Raw genomic sequence first — 16,374 nt, 5'->3', positions numbered from 1 at the left:
TGGGAGGTGGAAAAGGACTGTTCATCTTCCCTTGTGATAGGAAGACGTCTTCCACATGATGCCCACAGACAGAGCATGGTGTGGCTGGTGGCGACGCGTCACAGAGAGGGAGTAACCGTCCGCCGTGGCTCGGCCTGATCACAATCACCACGTTAAGGTGAGAAGTCAGTGGCCCTCACTTTGAGTAGAGATGTTTTTTTGTGTTTTTTTTGTTGAGGCCCTATAACGTATCCCCTTGAAATAACACCAGCACTGGCATGCCAGATGTTTGAGGGCTTTGCACAGATTTGACGGCCTATTCGGGGATCATTAAAAGCACAGATTGGCCTGGAAGGGGCAGTTCCACAGACGCTTAGCTAAGCTAAACAGTACATGGGAACACTGGTCTTTTGTTCCAAGGCACTTGTCCCCTAAGCCTGCCATACAGAACATACCCAGCTAATGTATAGCAGTGACACCACCCTTCCTCAGTGCAAACCACAAAAGTTATAATGCTGCCAGGGCCGCCTATGGGATCTCTATGAAGGCAGATATTATGGAACTTTACCTTGAGGAATTTAGGGGGAAATTGCAGAGTTGCAGAGATGGGACAAGACTGTAACTACCAATTGGATATCACGAAATTGGGGAGAAAAAGGGGTCAAAGTAAAAAAAAAAAAATATATATATATATATATATATAAATAAATAAATTACTGTATCTCTAAAATCTAAGACCAGCATCTACGCCCACCACCTCCTCAGTCCTCTGCAGGCTTTCTATGGGAACTGTATGTGGACACCTGAGCTGTAGAAACTCAACCTCTCCCATTCTCTGGTACCCATTCAGCCTTTATCTAAAACAGAAGTAGCCTAGCCTGCCTGGTCCCAGATCTGTAAGTGCTTTAGTAGAGCCAACTGCTATGGTAGTTGTCTATGCTAAACAGATCTGGGACCAGGCTAGAGGCAGCCTGCCTGTCTTCACATCTCAGCGTGTGCAAGGTAGATAAATATTTTCTTCCAAAAGCTAAAAATCTAATAAGCAGGGGAGCATCCAACAACCTCCCCACAGCTCCACCAAACTCCCCCATACTCCTGCAGGCACAGCTGGGTCAAATCTGTTCCCCCCTTCCCTTCCCACCCTCTCATTCCATCCCTTTCTCCACAATCCCAAGCTCAGCCACAACAAAGCGAGCCAGGCCCTGTCCTAGCCCTGTCCTGAGAAAGCCTCTGGTCCCAGGCCAGCCCTCCAGGCCTTGGTTGTCCCTCCGGATGGAGAGTGACATGGCGTCTATGCGAAGTGAGCGGAGGCCCAGAGACAGAGAGGCCTCCTCCCCAGTCACTCCCTCCCGTCAGCACACATCCCAGCAGGGCTGGGACTGATCACATTAACTCATCCTGGGAGTCGGTAGTGCACTGCACTCAGATTCCCCTTTCTCCTCATTGCTCTGGACGTTCGACCGACAGTAACAAAACAAACACTAATCAGATGATAGGACAAGTTCACTCCCTGGGTTGTCACTCTGGCAGAAAAGGCAGCTCTGCCCAGCTTAATTTCTTCGTCTTTTATTTCCCTAACTGATTGCTTGTTATACTGCATTTCTATTTGCCCCAGTGAGGTATGAAAACACCTGTTACTTTTGGCACGCGGACACTTTAAACTGACAGTGTTACAACTGCTGTGTTTCAAGGTCATATATTGAATATGAGAGGAAGCAGCATGCGTTTCATCATGGCTAATATAGCCATTAGTTGCTAGGATCCCGACAGTTTTCACAGCAGGTATTGCAGGACATGAGCCAGCGCTAGCTAGAGTTTTATGGTCCAGTGGCCTTGGGGTTGTCATTTGGCAAGGCCTGGAATTCATTCACAAGGCAGTGGCCTGCACCTCCTATGATGCCCTGTTATCAAGGAGCTCTTGGATGCTATGAACTCAATCCAATGTGGACCCACCCAGCCAATCAGAGGGGTATGACGCATTGAGATCACGGCTACCATGTTAGCTGGTTCACCAGCTAGGGCTGACAATGATGGGGGAGCTGGGTTGGGGCAGGGGGCTGTGGGCTGAAGGCTTGGTCAGAATATGTTGTAATCCGACTCTAGCTTTCTGAATACCTGAGGCCAGGTTGGTGGCCACAGTCATCTGATTGGAAGAAGACTGAAGGGAAAATCCCATGTGGAGGTACAGGGAGCAGTGTTGAGGTTGCTATAGCTTTGTGCTCTTTCAGGCTACACAGATTGAACTGCTTTACTTTCAAGGCTCGGATGGGTTGCAAGATGTACTGCGGTTTCGCATATCAATACATGTGTCCTTAGTTTCAATGTAGTTTATGTCTGTATTCTCTTGTCTATATCCTGTCTTGAATCATTTAATATCAGCACACTCCATATTCGGTTGGCGGATGATGAACATTTTTCTTTCAAGACGTCTGAAACAGTTGGCAAAGAGTCTGAATAGTCACTCACTCTCCATTACTGAGGTATTTCCTGACACTTGAGCACAGTCACACAGTCTACTTAGCCGAGCACATACTGGTTTCTTTTTGTAATGAACACCACAATACCGATGTCCACAAACATAAACTGTCCGTCCCGTTTTCCTTCGCTCCTGGCTCTTTTACAAGGACCAGTCCAGAAACAAACAGCCTCAAGGAACAAAGGCTTTTTCCATGTCTTTTCCATGTCTTTTTCCATGTCTCTTTACAGAGGGATGGCCTGGTGAGAATGTTACTGCTACTGCTATTGAACCCACTTGTCTTAATAAGAAAATGATGGTGTTAAATATTTACCAGCCTCAACACAACCCTGAAAATAACTTTAAAATAGGAGAAGTTTCAGTTTTGTGGCATGAGGAAATTAATGAAAGAAGCCTTCAGTTCCCTACTGGTCATGTCTTTGTGATTTAAGGGGGGGGGGGGGGGGGGGGCTAACAACCACCAACAGTTTGTGCTGACAGCTGAGAGAACAATGCCAGAAAGCTCTGTGTTTTTCCCCTAACAAACACATTCAAATATACAAAAAAAAAGGCCTGTTCGCTGTGCGTCAGCTAGGGGGTTCACCCAAGAAATAACACACATGGTTGAAATGCAGTGGAGCACGCATCCCATTCCTCCTCCGTGGATCCCTCTTTCATCACTCTCTCCGTACGGCACTCATGCATGGATCCCCGGTGCGAGGTGTAATGGTGTAGAGCTTCGACGTGACAGCCTGTATGGCTGAACTCCTAAGGCGATAAGGCCATTCTGTCCCGCTTCACTAGTCTCAGATACGTCATGGGGCCCAGTGGTGCAGGTGAAATGGCATGAGCACGGAGAAGCAGCATCGACACAAAGCCTCCAAACGCGCGACGTGTCCTCTGGGTCTTAGCAATGGAGGCATGAAGTCAACAGCCTGTAAACAACACATCTCAGTGATATGTTGAGCGTGATAAGATGGTATTTGGACTGCTTGCTTACTGAAAGGCCAGGACAAAGAGTGGACATGTCTGATCCTGAGCTCTCAGCAGTTTCTGTGCTCTTCGTAAAGCTGGCTAACTGGCCCTCTGCATTCTTGATCATAAAAAAAAAAAAATGCGGGGCTGTTGCTGCCACCATAAGCTTTGTCTTTACTCCTCACACAGAGAGACAGGCACAACCTGCTGGTATTAAACATGAAAGCTGATCTCTAGCAGGGCTGACATAGGGGGGGGAACACCATTACTGAGTGCTCACACACTATCCCGACCATTAAGCTCTGGATTAAGTTGAGACTCGCGGAATCAAGTTCTGTGCTTTACAAATATTTAACAGACCTATCATCAGACAATGATTAGTGTACAATAATTATTCAATTAAACCCTTTTTTCTTCTTCTTCCAACATGGGATATTCTAAGCATAATGGAGTACCTTTTCAAGCAACCCCGTAGCGTGGTTTGTGGGCTAATTATACTCTTTCATACCGGAGATGCCATTTAATGAACAAAGGTGGGTAATGGAACAGCACATATTTAATGGCGAGGAAGGCCAGCGTAATAGTGAATAAGGTCCCAACAGCACCACAACACCACCCTACATCAAACATTTCTGTGGGAAATCCTTTTGGCTGGTCCTCCTGCATGGGGATGACCGCATCTCTCAGCCGTGGTCTAGTTGGACCTGGTCTCCTCTATCCCAGTGACATCTTTCTCCCATTGTTTCCAAAGTGTCCAAAAATAGCTCAGACATTGATAGCATCATCCCCGTGGTGAAAATAGTAACATACTGCAGGGATTATGGCGGGAATGATTGTTTACTGGAAGGCAGGCTGACACTGTTTCATCATAGACCTGTGACACATGGAACGCCCAGCTGAACTGAAGTAAACCTTGGCCATAACTATCAACTAACTTTGCGCATAGAGTGCGTCTCTGTCTGTTGTGGTTGACCTGAGTGGTTTTACTCATTGGTTAAAATGTGATTTAGTGATATATTCCAAGGCAAAATAACAGTTGAAATGTTTGGGTTATTATTAGCCACGATCTCCATTAATTTGACCAGTATCTTAACTCCTCAAATGTAATGGTGAGCTAGCATGACCTTACTGTTACCAATCAACAGTCATTGACAGTCATCATGTGACCCCCGTTGGAGTCCTTCGGAGTGGATCCCAGTGCACACTGGCTGACTCTTAGTAACCCAGTGCTCCACTGAGGGCTGTCCTTACCTGAGAGGGGCTCCCTTGGCTTCACCTCCTCCACCACTTCCTCCTCCACCACCTCCTCTTCATGAGATGAGTGGTCGGCCATGGACCCCCTATTCAGCTTGCCCAGGCCCACCATCTTCATGAAGGAGAGCCGTCGGCTGGAAGAGTCGCCCCCCTCGCTCTCTGAGCACAGCTCCCCGTTGGGCAGGCTTTCCTTGCGAAGGCTCTCCCTGCACTTCCCTGCAAATCTGTGCGGAGAAGAGGGGGAGTTAAGGGTTAATTTTTTATTTTATTTAACCTTTATTTATCTTAAGGGGGTTAGGTTATAGGAGACGTGGGCTGAGCTCAACATCCTCTACTAAACCACTCCTCAACAGCTTTCCTCTACACCTCTCGTACCTGAGTAAGCTTCCCTCTACACCTCTCGTACCTGAGTAAGCTTCCCTCTACACCTCTCGTACCTGAGTAAGCTTCCCTCTATACCTCTCGTACCTGAGTAAGCTTCCCTCTACACCTCTCGTACCTGAGTAAGCTTCCCTCTACACCTCTCGTACCTGAGTAAGCTTCCCTCTACACCTCTCGTACCTGAGTAAGCTTACCTCTACACCTCTCGTACCTGAGTAAGCTTTCCTCTACACCTCTCGTACCTGAGTAAGCTTCCCTCTATACCTCTCGTACCTGAGTAAGCTTCCCTCTATACCTCTCGTACCTGAGTAAGCTTCCCTCTGAGCTCCGTCGGCCCTTCTTCTTCTTCTCTGAGGTGGGGGTGCTTGCAACGGACCCCTGAGGGGAAGGGGTGGCAGTGCCCTTACTGCGTCCTGACATGCGGAGCCCCTTGCCCAGCTTGCCCAGAGTCTTTAGTGGGGAGGCGCCTCGGATCCGGTCCAGGGTGCCCTTGAACGAACTCCTCCCTGAGCCGCCACGTCTCTCCTCATTTGCCTCATTCTCATCCTCCTCGTCCTCGAAGGGGTTACGGTCTCGGGGTGTGCCCCCGTCCAGTAGTGAGTGTGCCTGAGCCCATTCCTCATTGTCACTGGGCACCTCAAAGGGGCTCAGCTTCAGGCTCATCTTGCGAAGGATCAGCTCGCCACGCGTGTTCTCCAACTCCCCGTTCACCCTGCTGCCTCCCTTCAGCCGCGCTGGGAGGTTCTTGAGGATGGGCATGCTTCCACTTGGGGGTTCAACTAAGGAACAGAGAGAGAGAGAGAGAGAGATGTAGAATGATTACAGGGGACCTTTTCCAAGAGATGCTTCCATAAAATTTGGCCTGAATGGAACTGATAAATGCAGTGTCACACATCTTTCTTTGTTCATTATACTAGGCTACCTGATAAGATTTCTTCTGACACAGCTAATAAAGACAGTTACTTAAGTAACTCAGATATACAGTTTAAGATAAGTCATCTGTTCACCCAATGTTACTGCTCCACCCTTGTGTCGGGTAACGGGAGAGTTCATATATTGGATGGTTAACAACAATCATTCTCTATAAAGAGTCTATCTGGTAAAACATTAACATGTAACCTTCCGCCTTACCACCCAAACAGGAATCACCATGGAAACTCTAACCCTGCTTCCATTTGGGTGGGAAGGCGGTTATGAATAGATGTGCTACGTTATTATGGTCATGTGGCTAAGATCCCGGATCTGGGGCTATTTTATTAGGTTTCAGATCATTGTTCTACTTGTTTATGCGCTATAGTCTTTGATGCCCTTTGACCCTTTTCAAGAAAACCTATTTGTTCCTCTCTATGGGCTTCCTGCCACACTGAGAGCCCTGTGGTATTTACGGCTGGTGACAAGAGGAAGGGACAACGCTGAATCACTTCCTCTGTGTGTGTGTTCAAAAGCTTTAGGATAATGATGGAGGCCGCTAGTTCCGTGCCCTTATTTGGGGGGAAATGAAAGTGGCATTTGAGAACATTTGAGTGGGAAGTCCTGAATTTATCAATTGAAAATCCTGAGACCTCCTTCGCTCACCAATTTACGATGCTCTCCTACCTACTCCTACCGATACTTGAGACAAACAAAAAAAGGATTGATTTTGTTCTAATCAATGGAAATTCCTTGATGAATTCTGGGTAAAGTAAAAACTAAGTCAAACATGATGAATGATTAGCTTGGATATAACATATTCTAAAACACGTTCCATGTCAGATTTGAAAAAATACTTGATTCATGATGTTTCACAATAACATGAATGGCTTTACACAAATTATTACGGTCAGGGTGTTTTAAATTCCTAAAGAGGACCTATTGTTTTCTGGCTTCCCTAAGTGTTTTAGAATGACAATGCGTCTGGATGCTTTTTCCATGTGGTGGCTAAGCGTTTAAGGTTTCCCTGTGCAATTAGAGAGCCAACCTCCAGGGGAACCACACTGAGAATATTGTGATACCATATAAGAGCGATATACACAGCTGTACTTGTTTAGACCAGGTCGCCAGCTTGGAAAAATACCCACCTGTCTAGGGAGGGGATGTTAACCATGGGGCAAAGGAAACTTCTACGACTGAGACAGACAACTGATGACCGGTTTGTGGAAAGGGATATTATGTAACAGTGAACCATTTAATTTGTCTTTACACAACATGGGCTATATAAGTGATGTGACAGAATAAGCCTGCATATGACTCTGGTTATAAATGTGTTATTACACACCCTTACTAATGAAGTTATATTTTACCCATTTGGTTCAAGGTCATGACATGCAGAAAATGCATATGAGCAAACATCAGGAAGCAAGCCCAACTAGTGGCATGACAACAAGGAAACTAAAAAGATACGGAATAGTTCTGCAAAGCAAATGATAGGCCTATCTTTGACTTCTGGTAGAAAACACAAAGTCTCATGAACAATGGCTTGCTAAATGCACAGATATTCACGGAGGGACGTCAACAGGAAGCATGATGTTGACAAACCGAGTTATGTGAGCATGTGGCACTGGCGACAGTTGGTGACACTAGTAACACAGATGTCTGATAAGCTTTTTTTGAGAGTGGATGTAACAAGTGGTCCCGTGGACAGCCCTCCTTGTTATCCATCCCGCTCTCCCACACCTCCTCATCTATTTAGCTACTAAAGCCACACTGTAATTCCTGCTCTAATTATAACCTAATCAGAGGAGCCATTATGAAAGCAGCAGTTAGATCACTGGGGGAGATACGGGGACCACTTTCCCAGACTAACTCTACTTCCTGTCTCGTCCAGGACCAAGTAGCAGACAAAAGGGACAGGTCCCCCTTGGTCCCCTCCCCTCCACCTCTGCAACGGGCCAACGGCACAACTCACCAGCCAGGCCAGGCATTTCTGTTTTGTTTATCACACACTATCGAGGGTCTCATCTCTCTTGACACAGATAAACTTCAAAAGCTTGTACACCATGTCCTTCTGGATTGGCTGGATATGTATGACGCCAATGTGTTGTTTGTTAGCCAAATCAACAAACAACCCTCTTTACTCTCATGTCTTGAATAGGCCGACACTCAGGCTTGACCTCCAGCTATTTAACATTTTAGAGACGGAGAAAAAGGCTTAGAATAAGTTTGAACTGTCGCACTGAACACGATAGTGTGTAATTAAAGACTTCACTGGGTCCAAAGTCCCCTCTCTGAAGACATCTTGTCTCTTCTCTGAAGGTCAGAAGGGAGAGAGCGGGCATCGAGCTACTGCAGAGAGGCCAGGCCTGCCGTCAAGATGTGTCAGATATGAGGGGCTCCTCTCCGTCTCCATCCTGGCCTAAGGCCACTCAACGAAGACAGTGGTTAGAGGAGAGGCCCAATAATGTTGGAAGGGCCCCAAAAACATACAGTTTTGTGTAACTTTCTTTGAGGACAGAAACTGTCCTGAGAGCGAGGGTGTTATGGAGACTGGCGACATGGGAATGTGAATCCAATAAAACATATTAGCAGCATAGGAAATACCTGTACGAGTAAGTATGATTACTTTGGAAAGGCTGTTTTTTTCCCCCTCAATTATTTCCTAATCTACGAGGAAAAATGAAACAACAGGTGATTTCGCCCTTCGGTGTCCTTGATGGGCCAGGTTTCATCTCAATCAAGGCTTCCAATCTCAGTGTTGGCTTTGAACAATGAGCTCTAATACCTTATCTGTCATCAGGATCATATTAAGGGATGAAGCAAAACAGCTCACTATCACATCAGCATTGCTCAGTAGTTGCAACAGCTAACACAACACTATAAGACTTCGGCAAAGATTGTGTTTTTTCCATGACAGGTCCCTTATTTCAACATATTTAGGACAGTAAATTGTTAACCGTTCTCTGGTAGACCCATGTCTAAATCCACAGTGCTGGCTGTGAGCAGATCTAAAAGAGGGGGGGGGGGGGGGGGGGGTCAAAGAAGTGGACTTTCTGGATTTTCTTCTGCAGGAAGAAAATATGTCACAGTCAGCTCATTTCGAGTTAAAATTCTCCCGAGAGTGCAGAGGAATACATCATGAATCTCTTGAAAATGCTTGAGTTCATAAAGAGAGTCAAGCTCAGCGTTCAGCATTAGAGACTTTTCTGATCAATAGTTATTCTACAAAGGTTGTTATTTATGAACTAATCAGATTAGTCTCTAATGCAGAACCCTGAGCTTGACTCTTTATAAACTCAATAAACTCAATAATTTCAAGAGATTCAGGAATCTCAAACTAGCTACAGATTGTAACACCAGATAATGTGATTTAACATTTGTTGGGGTTAAATTGTATAGTTTTACAAACTGTAGTTTGTCATAGTCTACTGCCACCAAAATATAACACAAAAACTGAAAATCGGAGATGATCTCTGCAAATATCTTTAAATTAAAATATAGCACTTTATGTTTCATCATACACAACACTGAAAAATAATGAATACAATTACAACGTGTAAATGTATCACATTTCCCTAGACACTACTGTTTGTAGGTTTATGCCATTTGTCAATGTCATCAGTGTCAGTCCATTAGTGACCAAATCATAATGAATATCCAATAACAGTCAGAGAAACACACAACAGATCAATCTACTTACATGATTCATGATTGCTCGCTTATTAAAAACATGCACCAAAAATACAACTAAAAGTGAAATCCAAGAACTAGTCACAAACCAAGATAACGTTGTCTCGTCAGGTGAGAGACTGCTGCGCTCAGTGCGCTGCTGAAAGTCCCGTAAAGCGTCCTCCCTTTATTTTCTGTGGGCTGGCTTCTGGACGAGGAGCCTATCGCCGTGACGCGGAGCAGCAACCCATGCATCGCGCAAAGGCATTGACAGCTGTGCGACTGAGGTCTCTAGAGTTGCTGTCAGAATCAAGTTAATAAGTTCTCTCTTACAGACGTGTAATGCCACGCTGTCTTGTCCGCACGTTTCCAGTAAAACAGCATACTTCTGCTAAATGGAAGGGAAAAAAACCAGACGGGATTCCCCTGGAATTTCCAGTCAGGTTTACAGTGCTACGGTAGGCTACCTCACCTGTTACATTATGACCCTGGATCAGCCAATGGCTTGAGCTTCTGGCAGTCATCCTGACTGATGATTTATTAGGAATGTAGACAGTTTAAACACAAAACATCGCATTATTGTGTTATTCGAGCCTACCTTTGTCCGTTCTGTGAGAGTGACACCCTCTGCAGTCTACATAAATAGGATGCTATCATTAATGAGCACTGATGGCAATATTGGGGTAGGTGGTGCTATAGAGTTAAAATTGAATCCTAACAGGCTCCCTACACATATTTTGCCAAAAGAAAATGTCCATTAAGATTGAACTCAAAAGTCCACCTTGTGCCTTGTGAACGAAGGGAGCACATCCCTCAAAAGGTCAATGTCCTGTCTCTGCCCTTCTCTCTGCCCTTCTCTCTGGCCTGTAAGTTGTCCAGAGCAAACCGGCCTCAGCACGCGCGCTGAAAGGAAGTCACTCAAATACATATCAGTTCACTCTCAAAAAAAGACAATAGGAGTTGTGTACGAGTGCGTCACGGCGGGGTACATTTCATTTTTGACAGCCAATAAGGACACCATTGTTTGGAGCCGTGTTGGACGAAGCACCCCAGACTACACAAACTCCCGTTTTCCTCTCAATTCCTCTCAATTCTGGCGCTCAGTAAAAACATTGAGAAATCCGTTTGAGCCTGGGAGGCTGAGAGTACAGTAAACAATTGGGAAAAGCTTAGCCGCGGATGTATTGATGCATAAACAAAGGATGGTCCCGAGAGTGCCCTTTCAGCCTGGCTGACCTCAAAAACCATCTTAAAAAGTTCTACAAGGTTAAGTCATGGGGACAAGTGAAAGAGTCTAATACACATGAATTATAAATATTTACGCTCCATAGTCGGTGGACACTTTAGAATAGCAATGGTTTCTCGTAAGTGTGTTTTATTATTATTTTTTTTGCACAGCACTCACACAGCACGCACAGCACTCACAACAAGCATCAAGCTTTTAGTGATTTTGACTTTGAAAATGGATGGTGATACTGATTAACCTGGGCTGCCGCTGGACACAGACTCTGAACCGGAAGAGCGAGTGGCCACCACCAGTCACCTTGGCTAACGCAGTTGGCCTGCAGTTCTTTAAGGGCAGTTGAGTACTCAGTTACCCCACCTCGCATAGTGCTAAGTCATGCTGGAATGCCAAAACTTATTTGTCAGAGACAACGAGTTGCATGAAGACACAGTACACCAGGGGTGTCAAACTTATTCAATGAAGCCATACACAACCAGGTGAGGGGAGTTCCTTACTAATTAGTGACCTTGATTCTTCAATCAGGTACAAGGGAGGAGCGGAAAAACCTGCAGCCACTCAGACCTCAGTGGAATGAGTTTGACACCTGTGCATTCGAGCAGGGATTTACCCTCGCTGAGATCATTTGAGAATGATTTGCAATCCATCACTAAATGGATACACACCATATACGGCAGGTAGCCTAGCAGTTAAGCGTGTTGGGCTAGTAACCGAAAGATTGCTGGTTCGAATCCCAGAGTCAACTAGGTGAAAAGTCTGCCGATGTGCCCTTGAGCAAGGCACTTAATCCTAATTGCTTAGGTAAGTCGCTCTGGGTAAGAGTGCCTGCTAACTGACTAAAATGTCAAGGTAATACAGTTCTGAATAGCCTACCCTGGCCAGAATCAGGGTGCTCTGTATGCTCCAGTGTCTGGGAGTAGAGACCAAGTACTGCATGGATATGAGAGTTGGAATTAACTTTGCCACCTTTCAGCATCCCGTTGAGTGAGTCCTCCAATGTCCTGTCCCAAACAAATGAATTACAGAGCAGTGATTGGATCTGTCTGAGTGGAAACACTTTGAGCACACCACTAGTTGGGTCTGTTCCTGTTGATTGGCATGTGGGTGATGAGAGGGACAGGAAACACAGCCTCTGGCAGCACATCTAAGGCATGCTGTGAATACAGAGTGGCTATTTGTGTGCCTTGGCTTTTATAAAGAGGAGCCACGCAATTGGAGTGTATTTCAGGCTTTAGGGAACAGGAAATAGCGCTGCATAAGATTGCCTTCTTCATTGTCAAGTACAACATTTTCTCTCTGTCTCTCTATCCTTTTCCCCAAGCTGTCACTACAGTTCATCTTGGCAGTGTTTCGGCGGTTTCGTAACGGCCCCCAAGTGTTATTTTGGTTTTAGACAGTGAGTTATCTTTAGGTCATCTTCATGACTGTGGAATGGATTCCATATCTCTATCATCTCAGCGTCTTTCACTCTAGGATTGAAAAGATAGGCAAAAGAATGAGGGTAGTTCTAGTAGCTCAATATTTCTTGAGGTAGAGGCTCTGCCACTGAGGTTCTGGAATTCCTGAACGAACAAGATTGTATGCTATTAGAAAAGGGTTCTGTCTTCTGCGATAACGTTCGCATTCTCAACCCATGCATATTGTGCAGTGGCATCTGCATTCACATGGGCAGGTGACATTTTTCTTCAGGATAAGCTAAAAGATACTAAAAACAAATCTTTATAGACCACTCTGTCCACACAACCCCTCTCTGTGTGTGTTTCTCCAAAACCACAGACCGCTGGTATGGCCCTGGAACCACTGCCAAACCACTCCAGGCTGGATGACACTAGGCGCAGACGTCAGTTCAATGTCTAGTTTTGATTTACATTTTTGTGAAGTTGTCAACTAACATGAATTTCATGTGAATTCAACAAAAATATTCACTGTGCCACCCTCTCTGGCCAATCAGGACATTTTCCTTGTTTGTCGTCATGGTTATGTAACCTTCCACAATGTAGCACCTGTGTGTGGGAACAGCGGGGGGCGCTCCAATCATAGCCTGCCTGCATCCTGCACTGATCGCCCCACACAGGCCACGGGAAGCCCCCTCGGAGCACCTCTACCAACCCACACTGAGTGAAGGGCCCCTATTGAATGCCCTCTCGGTTCATCAGTCTCAGTGCATCAATCTGTCTCCTGTCCCACTCAAACAAACGCAGCCAACCAGCACATGAGGAATTACGGTTATCCTTTATTCGCGCTGACTGCAGTAGGTAGCATCCGGGTGCCTTCACGATTCACCCATCTGGGGAGCGGATAGACGTCAAACTCGTTCCCTGACCTGAAGAGGTTCAGAGCGTTCTAATTCAATGCTAATTCAGGTGGACGGCAGAGGGATGCAGCTAGCTCATCACTCAGCAGGCGAGTCAATTGTAATGTAGACTGTAGGAAAAAGAGGATACAAAAAGGATCCCACAGAACCATTTTGGTTCTCAAAGGGTGTGTTGTAATGGCTTGGTGACAAATGTAATTATGTACAGTGTACTCCCACACATCCCATGTTTCTCTCTCGGTCTCTGTCTCTGTCTCTCTCTGCCTCAGCTTTTCCTTCCTGAGTTAAACTCTTTTGCAATCATGGCATTGGTACCACTGACCTTGGCAACATGACCACGATGTCCTCAGTTTGGCAGGCAGTTCTGTCCCTGATGTTGAGAATGAAGTTGCTCTTTTGTTTTGTCAAGTTTCGTATTGCTTGCGGTTGTTTACTGGATATATGACACTGTAAAAATAGAACGTCCCAAAACGCTATGATTGTGTAATGAAACCATGAAAAGTAGTGCACCTAAGCTGATATCTGGTGATTGGAGGGTGTTTGAATGTAAACCCAATGGAAGTGTTCTGATACACTGAATGGGTTTTTAAAAATGAATAGAAGCACTCTGAAACAGCCAAAGTGGTTCTTCAATCTGAATATTGGGGTTTTTAAGAGTGTTGTGAAAACCCTTTTTTGTTGTTTCCGTGCTATTTGAATTTTACACACTCAACCACACAGTAAAATATTATTCAGAGGCGAATGTTATTTTACCTAAACAACTAAGAATAAATCCAACTTAACCTGTTGCTCAAAATGTAAGTGTATTTTATGAGGATAACCAAAGATAGAGAAAATGGAACTATTGAACTCATTGGAAGTCTCTGGTTTAATCTCCTTGCACTTCCTATCTTGCAACGTGGCTCTGTTTTTAGAGGATTGTGGGTAATATTTTTTTTGACATTATCATATACACAATGTTGCATGCATGTTTGAAAAAATAAATATGTGTTTCTTTATTAGTATTAATAAGCAGCTTGTTGTGCCATGAGGTGTAATGAATCACGATGAATGGATATCAGAACTGTCAGGAAAGTTGACTTTCAATAATGAGAGAACCCATTCCCACATTTCCAACTTCAAATGGTGGTGGCAAATACAGTATCCTGCAATACTCGCTGTAAAAACTCTAGCCAGTGCTAGTGGTTTGAATACTGTACTTGACAACGCCTGCCAAAAAGGTATATAATGGCAAATTATCAAATATATAAAACAATATTAAACATGAAGACATTTCATATAAAAGTATCCAATTCTGCAATATACAGGATTCAAAACATCATCGGGATTATGGGTTTAAAAACTCCATCAAAGTTAAGGTTTCATCTCCTTCAAGTTGGTGGCAACTCAGTTGTCACTAGTTTTGTTGTTGCAAAGCACACCTTTTTTAACAGTGTACTTATCCACTTAACACACTTTATAGCCTGAAAACATTGTACTATCTCTCATAAGGTACTGTGACTGCTATGACTACTATAGTATGTTATATCACACCATGTAGCATCATTAAGGCCAGACAGAAACTCTTTACGTTATGCGTTTTGAAGTACAGGCCAGATCGTTCAACATTGAAATCCCTAGTGGGAACAGGTCTTGTTCCTTTGAACTGTCCAAACTTGAATTGCCTAGGTGTACCTGTGCCCACAGTTGTATATAGGAGTGAATAATGGGGGCCCTGGTTACATAGCGCCTCACTGTAAGACATCTCACAAGAAGGCTTATACTGGCCACTTGAAAAAGAGCCTCTGAGTCTCAATGGGCTTTTCCTGGTTAAATAAAGGTTAAATAAATACAAAAATAGGACTGAAGGATTATATTAAGCTACTGTTCATATGATTCATCTTTAGACTTTGTCATTGTTGCTCTAATGTTTCTAGAAAAAGTGACTTTGAATTTCCCGTGACCGTGCATGCGTCACAAACACGCAGGAACAAACAGTGCAGACGACAACAGAGATTCCCTGACGGACTCTCAGATAATCATCAATTAATCATCAGACGGCTGCTCCCTCAACACTGGACATGTGGTCAGCGGGTCAGTGTAGTTGAAATGCACTACACCGCAACAAACAAGGCATTCCTACCATTGAAACATTGGTTAAAACGGCACCAACGTTACAGCTTCACCCACGGAATTCAGTTGCGTTGTTTTGCGTAGCCAATGTACTCTTCACTTTTCACCCGGAGAAAACATGATCAAAACATCCAACAGATGAACAGCTGTGGCTAGTCCACTATGTGGGATGTTTCTAGAAGGACTCAAAATTAAGCAAATCTGCTCTTTGTGTATATTCATGTAGTTATCTATGCATGGCTTTTCCTGATCCACAAGGCTTTGGAGCCCTGTATGTATTATACAGTGCTGTGATACATGCTAACAAAATACTGATCTTGGAGGAAGTTATATTTAAATGATGTTATTCCATAGTCTATAGTACAGACACAACAACAGATGCATCAACATACCATACAGACTATACATGAAACAGCAGTGACATACTGAATGACTCTAAAGAAAAAAAAGAAAGCATCCACTGAATACCGCCGCTCACTGGTCTCTCATTGGTCTCCGCTCTGACCAATACGGAGCCCTGCTCTCTATGAGTGGGTGAGGACACTTGCCTCCGAGGAGAGCTCTGACTGGAGCCCAGCCGGACCAGGGGCACCTGGACAACATGAAACTGAGATGAAAAGTGTAATATGGCATCACCCGGGGGCCCAGAGTCCAGCTCTTACCTTGTTATGCTGTTAAGAAGAGGATCCCTGTGGTTCTCACAGCAGTGGCATCCCTGGGCCACACGGACAATGTAACTGGTCGAAGTGGGTGTGTGAGCTGCTGTGTCCTCGTAGGTCCGACAGCTCAGAAGCAATGCCTGCTCCTCTGTTCCAGAGGCTCGTCTGGACTCCAGGGCTGGCGTTGGCCATTTCCTGGCTATAGCGCAAGATGCTTTTTCCTGAGGAAGTGGGCCATCCCATTTTTGCCCCCCCACCCCCACCCCACACACACACCGCCTCCCCCTCCATAGCGAGCTACAGGCCCCTCAGGGAGAGAAGCTGATTATACTAATTGCCGTTTGGTTATTGTGGCTAGACTTTCATTTAGTATATTCATTTGTTTGTTTGTTTTAGACCCATATGCATGTTGAAACACCCC

The 16,374-nt window shown here is 45.0% G+C and overlaps 1 protein-coding gene across 6 annotated transcripts in view; it reads right to left on the bottom strand.

Annotated features, from left to right (window-relative positions):
* Positions 1-16,156, bottom strand: part of LOC110503629 (exocyst complex component 3-like protein 2) — a 34,010-nt gene extending 17,854 nt beyond the window's left edge. For 2 of the 6 annotated variants that reach the window (XM_090218188.1, XM_036961519.2), the window contains exons 1-3: positions 15,957-16,156; positions 5,349-5,823; positions 4,661-4,887 (exon numbers count right to left, since the gene is read on the bottom strand). In XM_090218188.1, the coding sequence (XP_090074314.1) occupies positions 4,661-4,887; positions 5,349-5,803 (682 nt within the window). In that variant the 5' untranslated portion in view covers positions 5,804-5,823; positions 15,957-16,156. Of the gene's footprint in view, positions 1-4,660; positions 4,888-5,348; positions 5,824-9,656; positions 10,767-15,956 lie in introns of those variants that run through there. The other 4 variants (XM_036961520.2, XM_036961517.2, XM_090218187.1 and 1 more) reach the window with 2 other exon arrangements.
* Positions 16,157-16,374: the final 218 nt, after the last annotated feature.

Source organism: Oncorhynchus mykiss, chromosome 24, assembly GCF_057628025.1.
Source record: "Oncorhynchus mykiss isolate SJ-2025 chromosome 24, ASM5762802v1, whole genome shotgun sequence".
Classification (NCBI taxonomy): Eukaryota; Metazoa; Chordata; class Actinopteri; order Salmoniformes; family Salmonidae; genus Oncorhynchus; species Oncorhynchus mykiss.
Note: the sequence above shows the minus strand (reverse complement) of the source record. Positions and strands in the feature narration are given on the sequence as shown.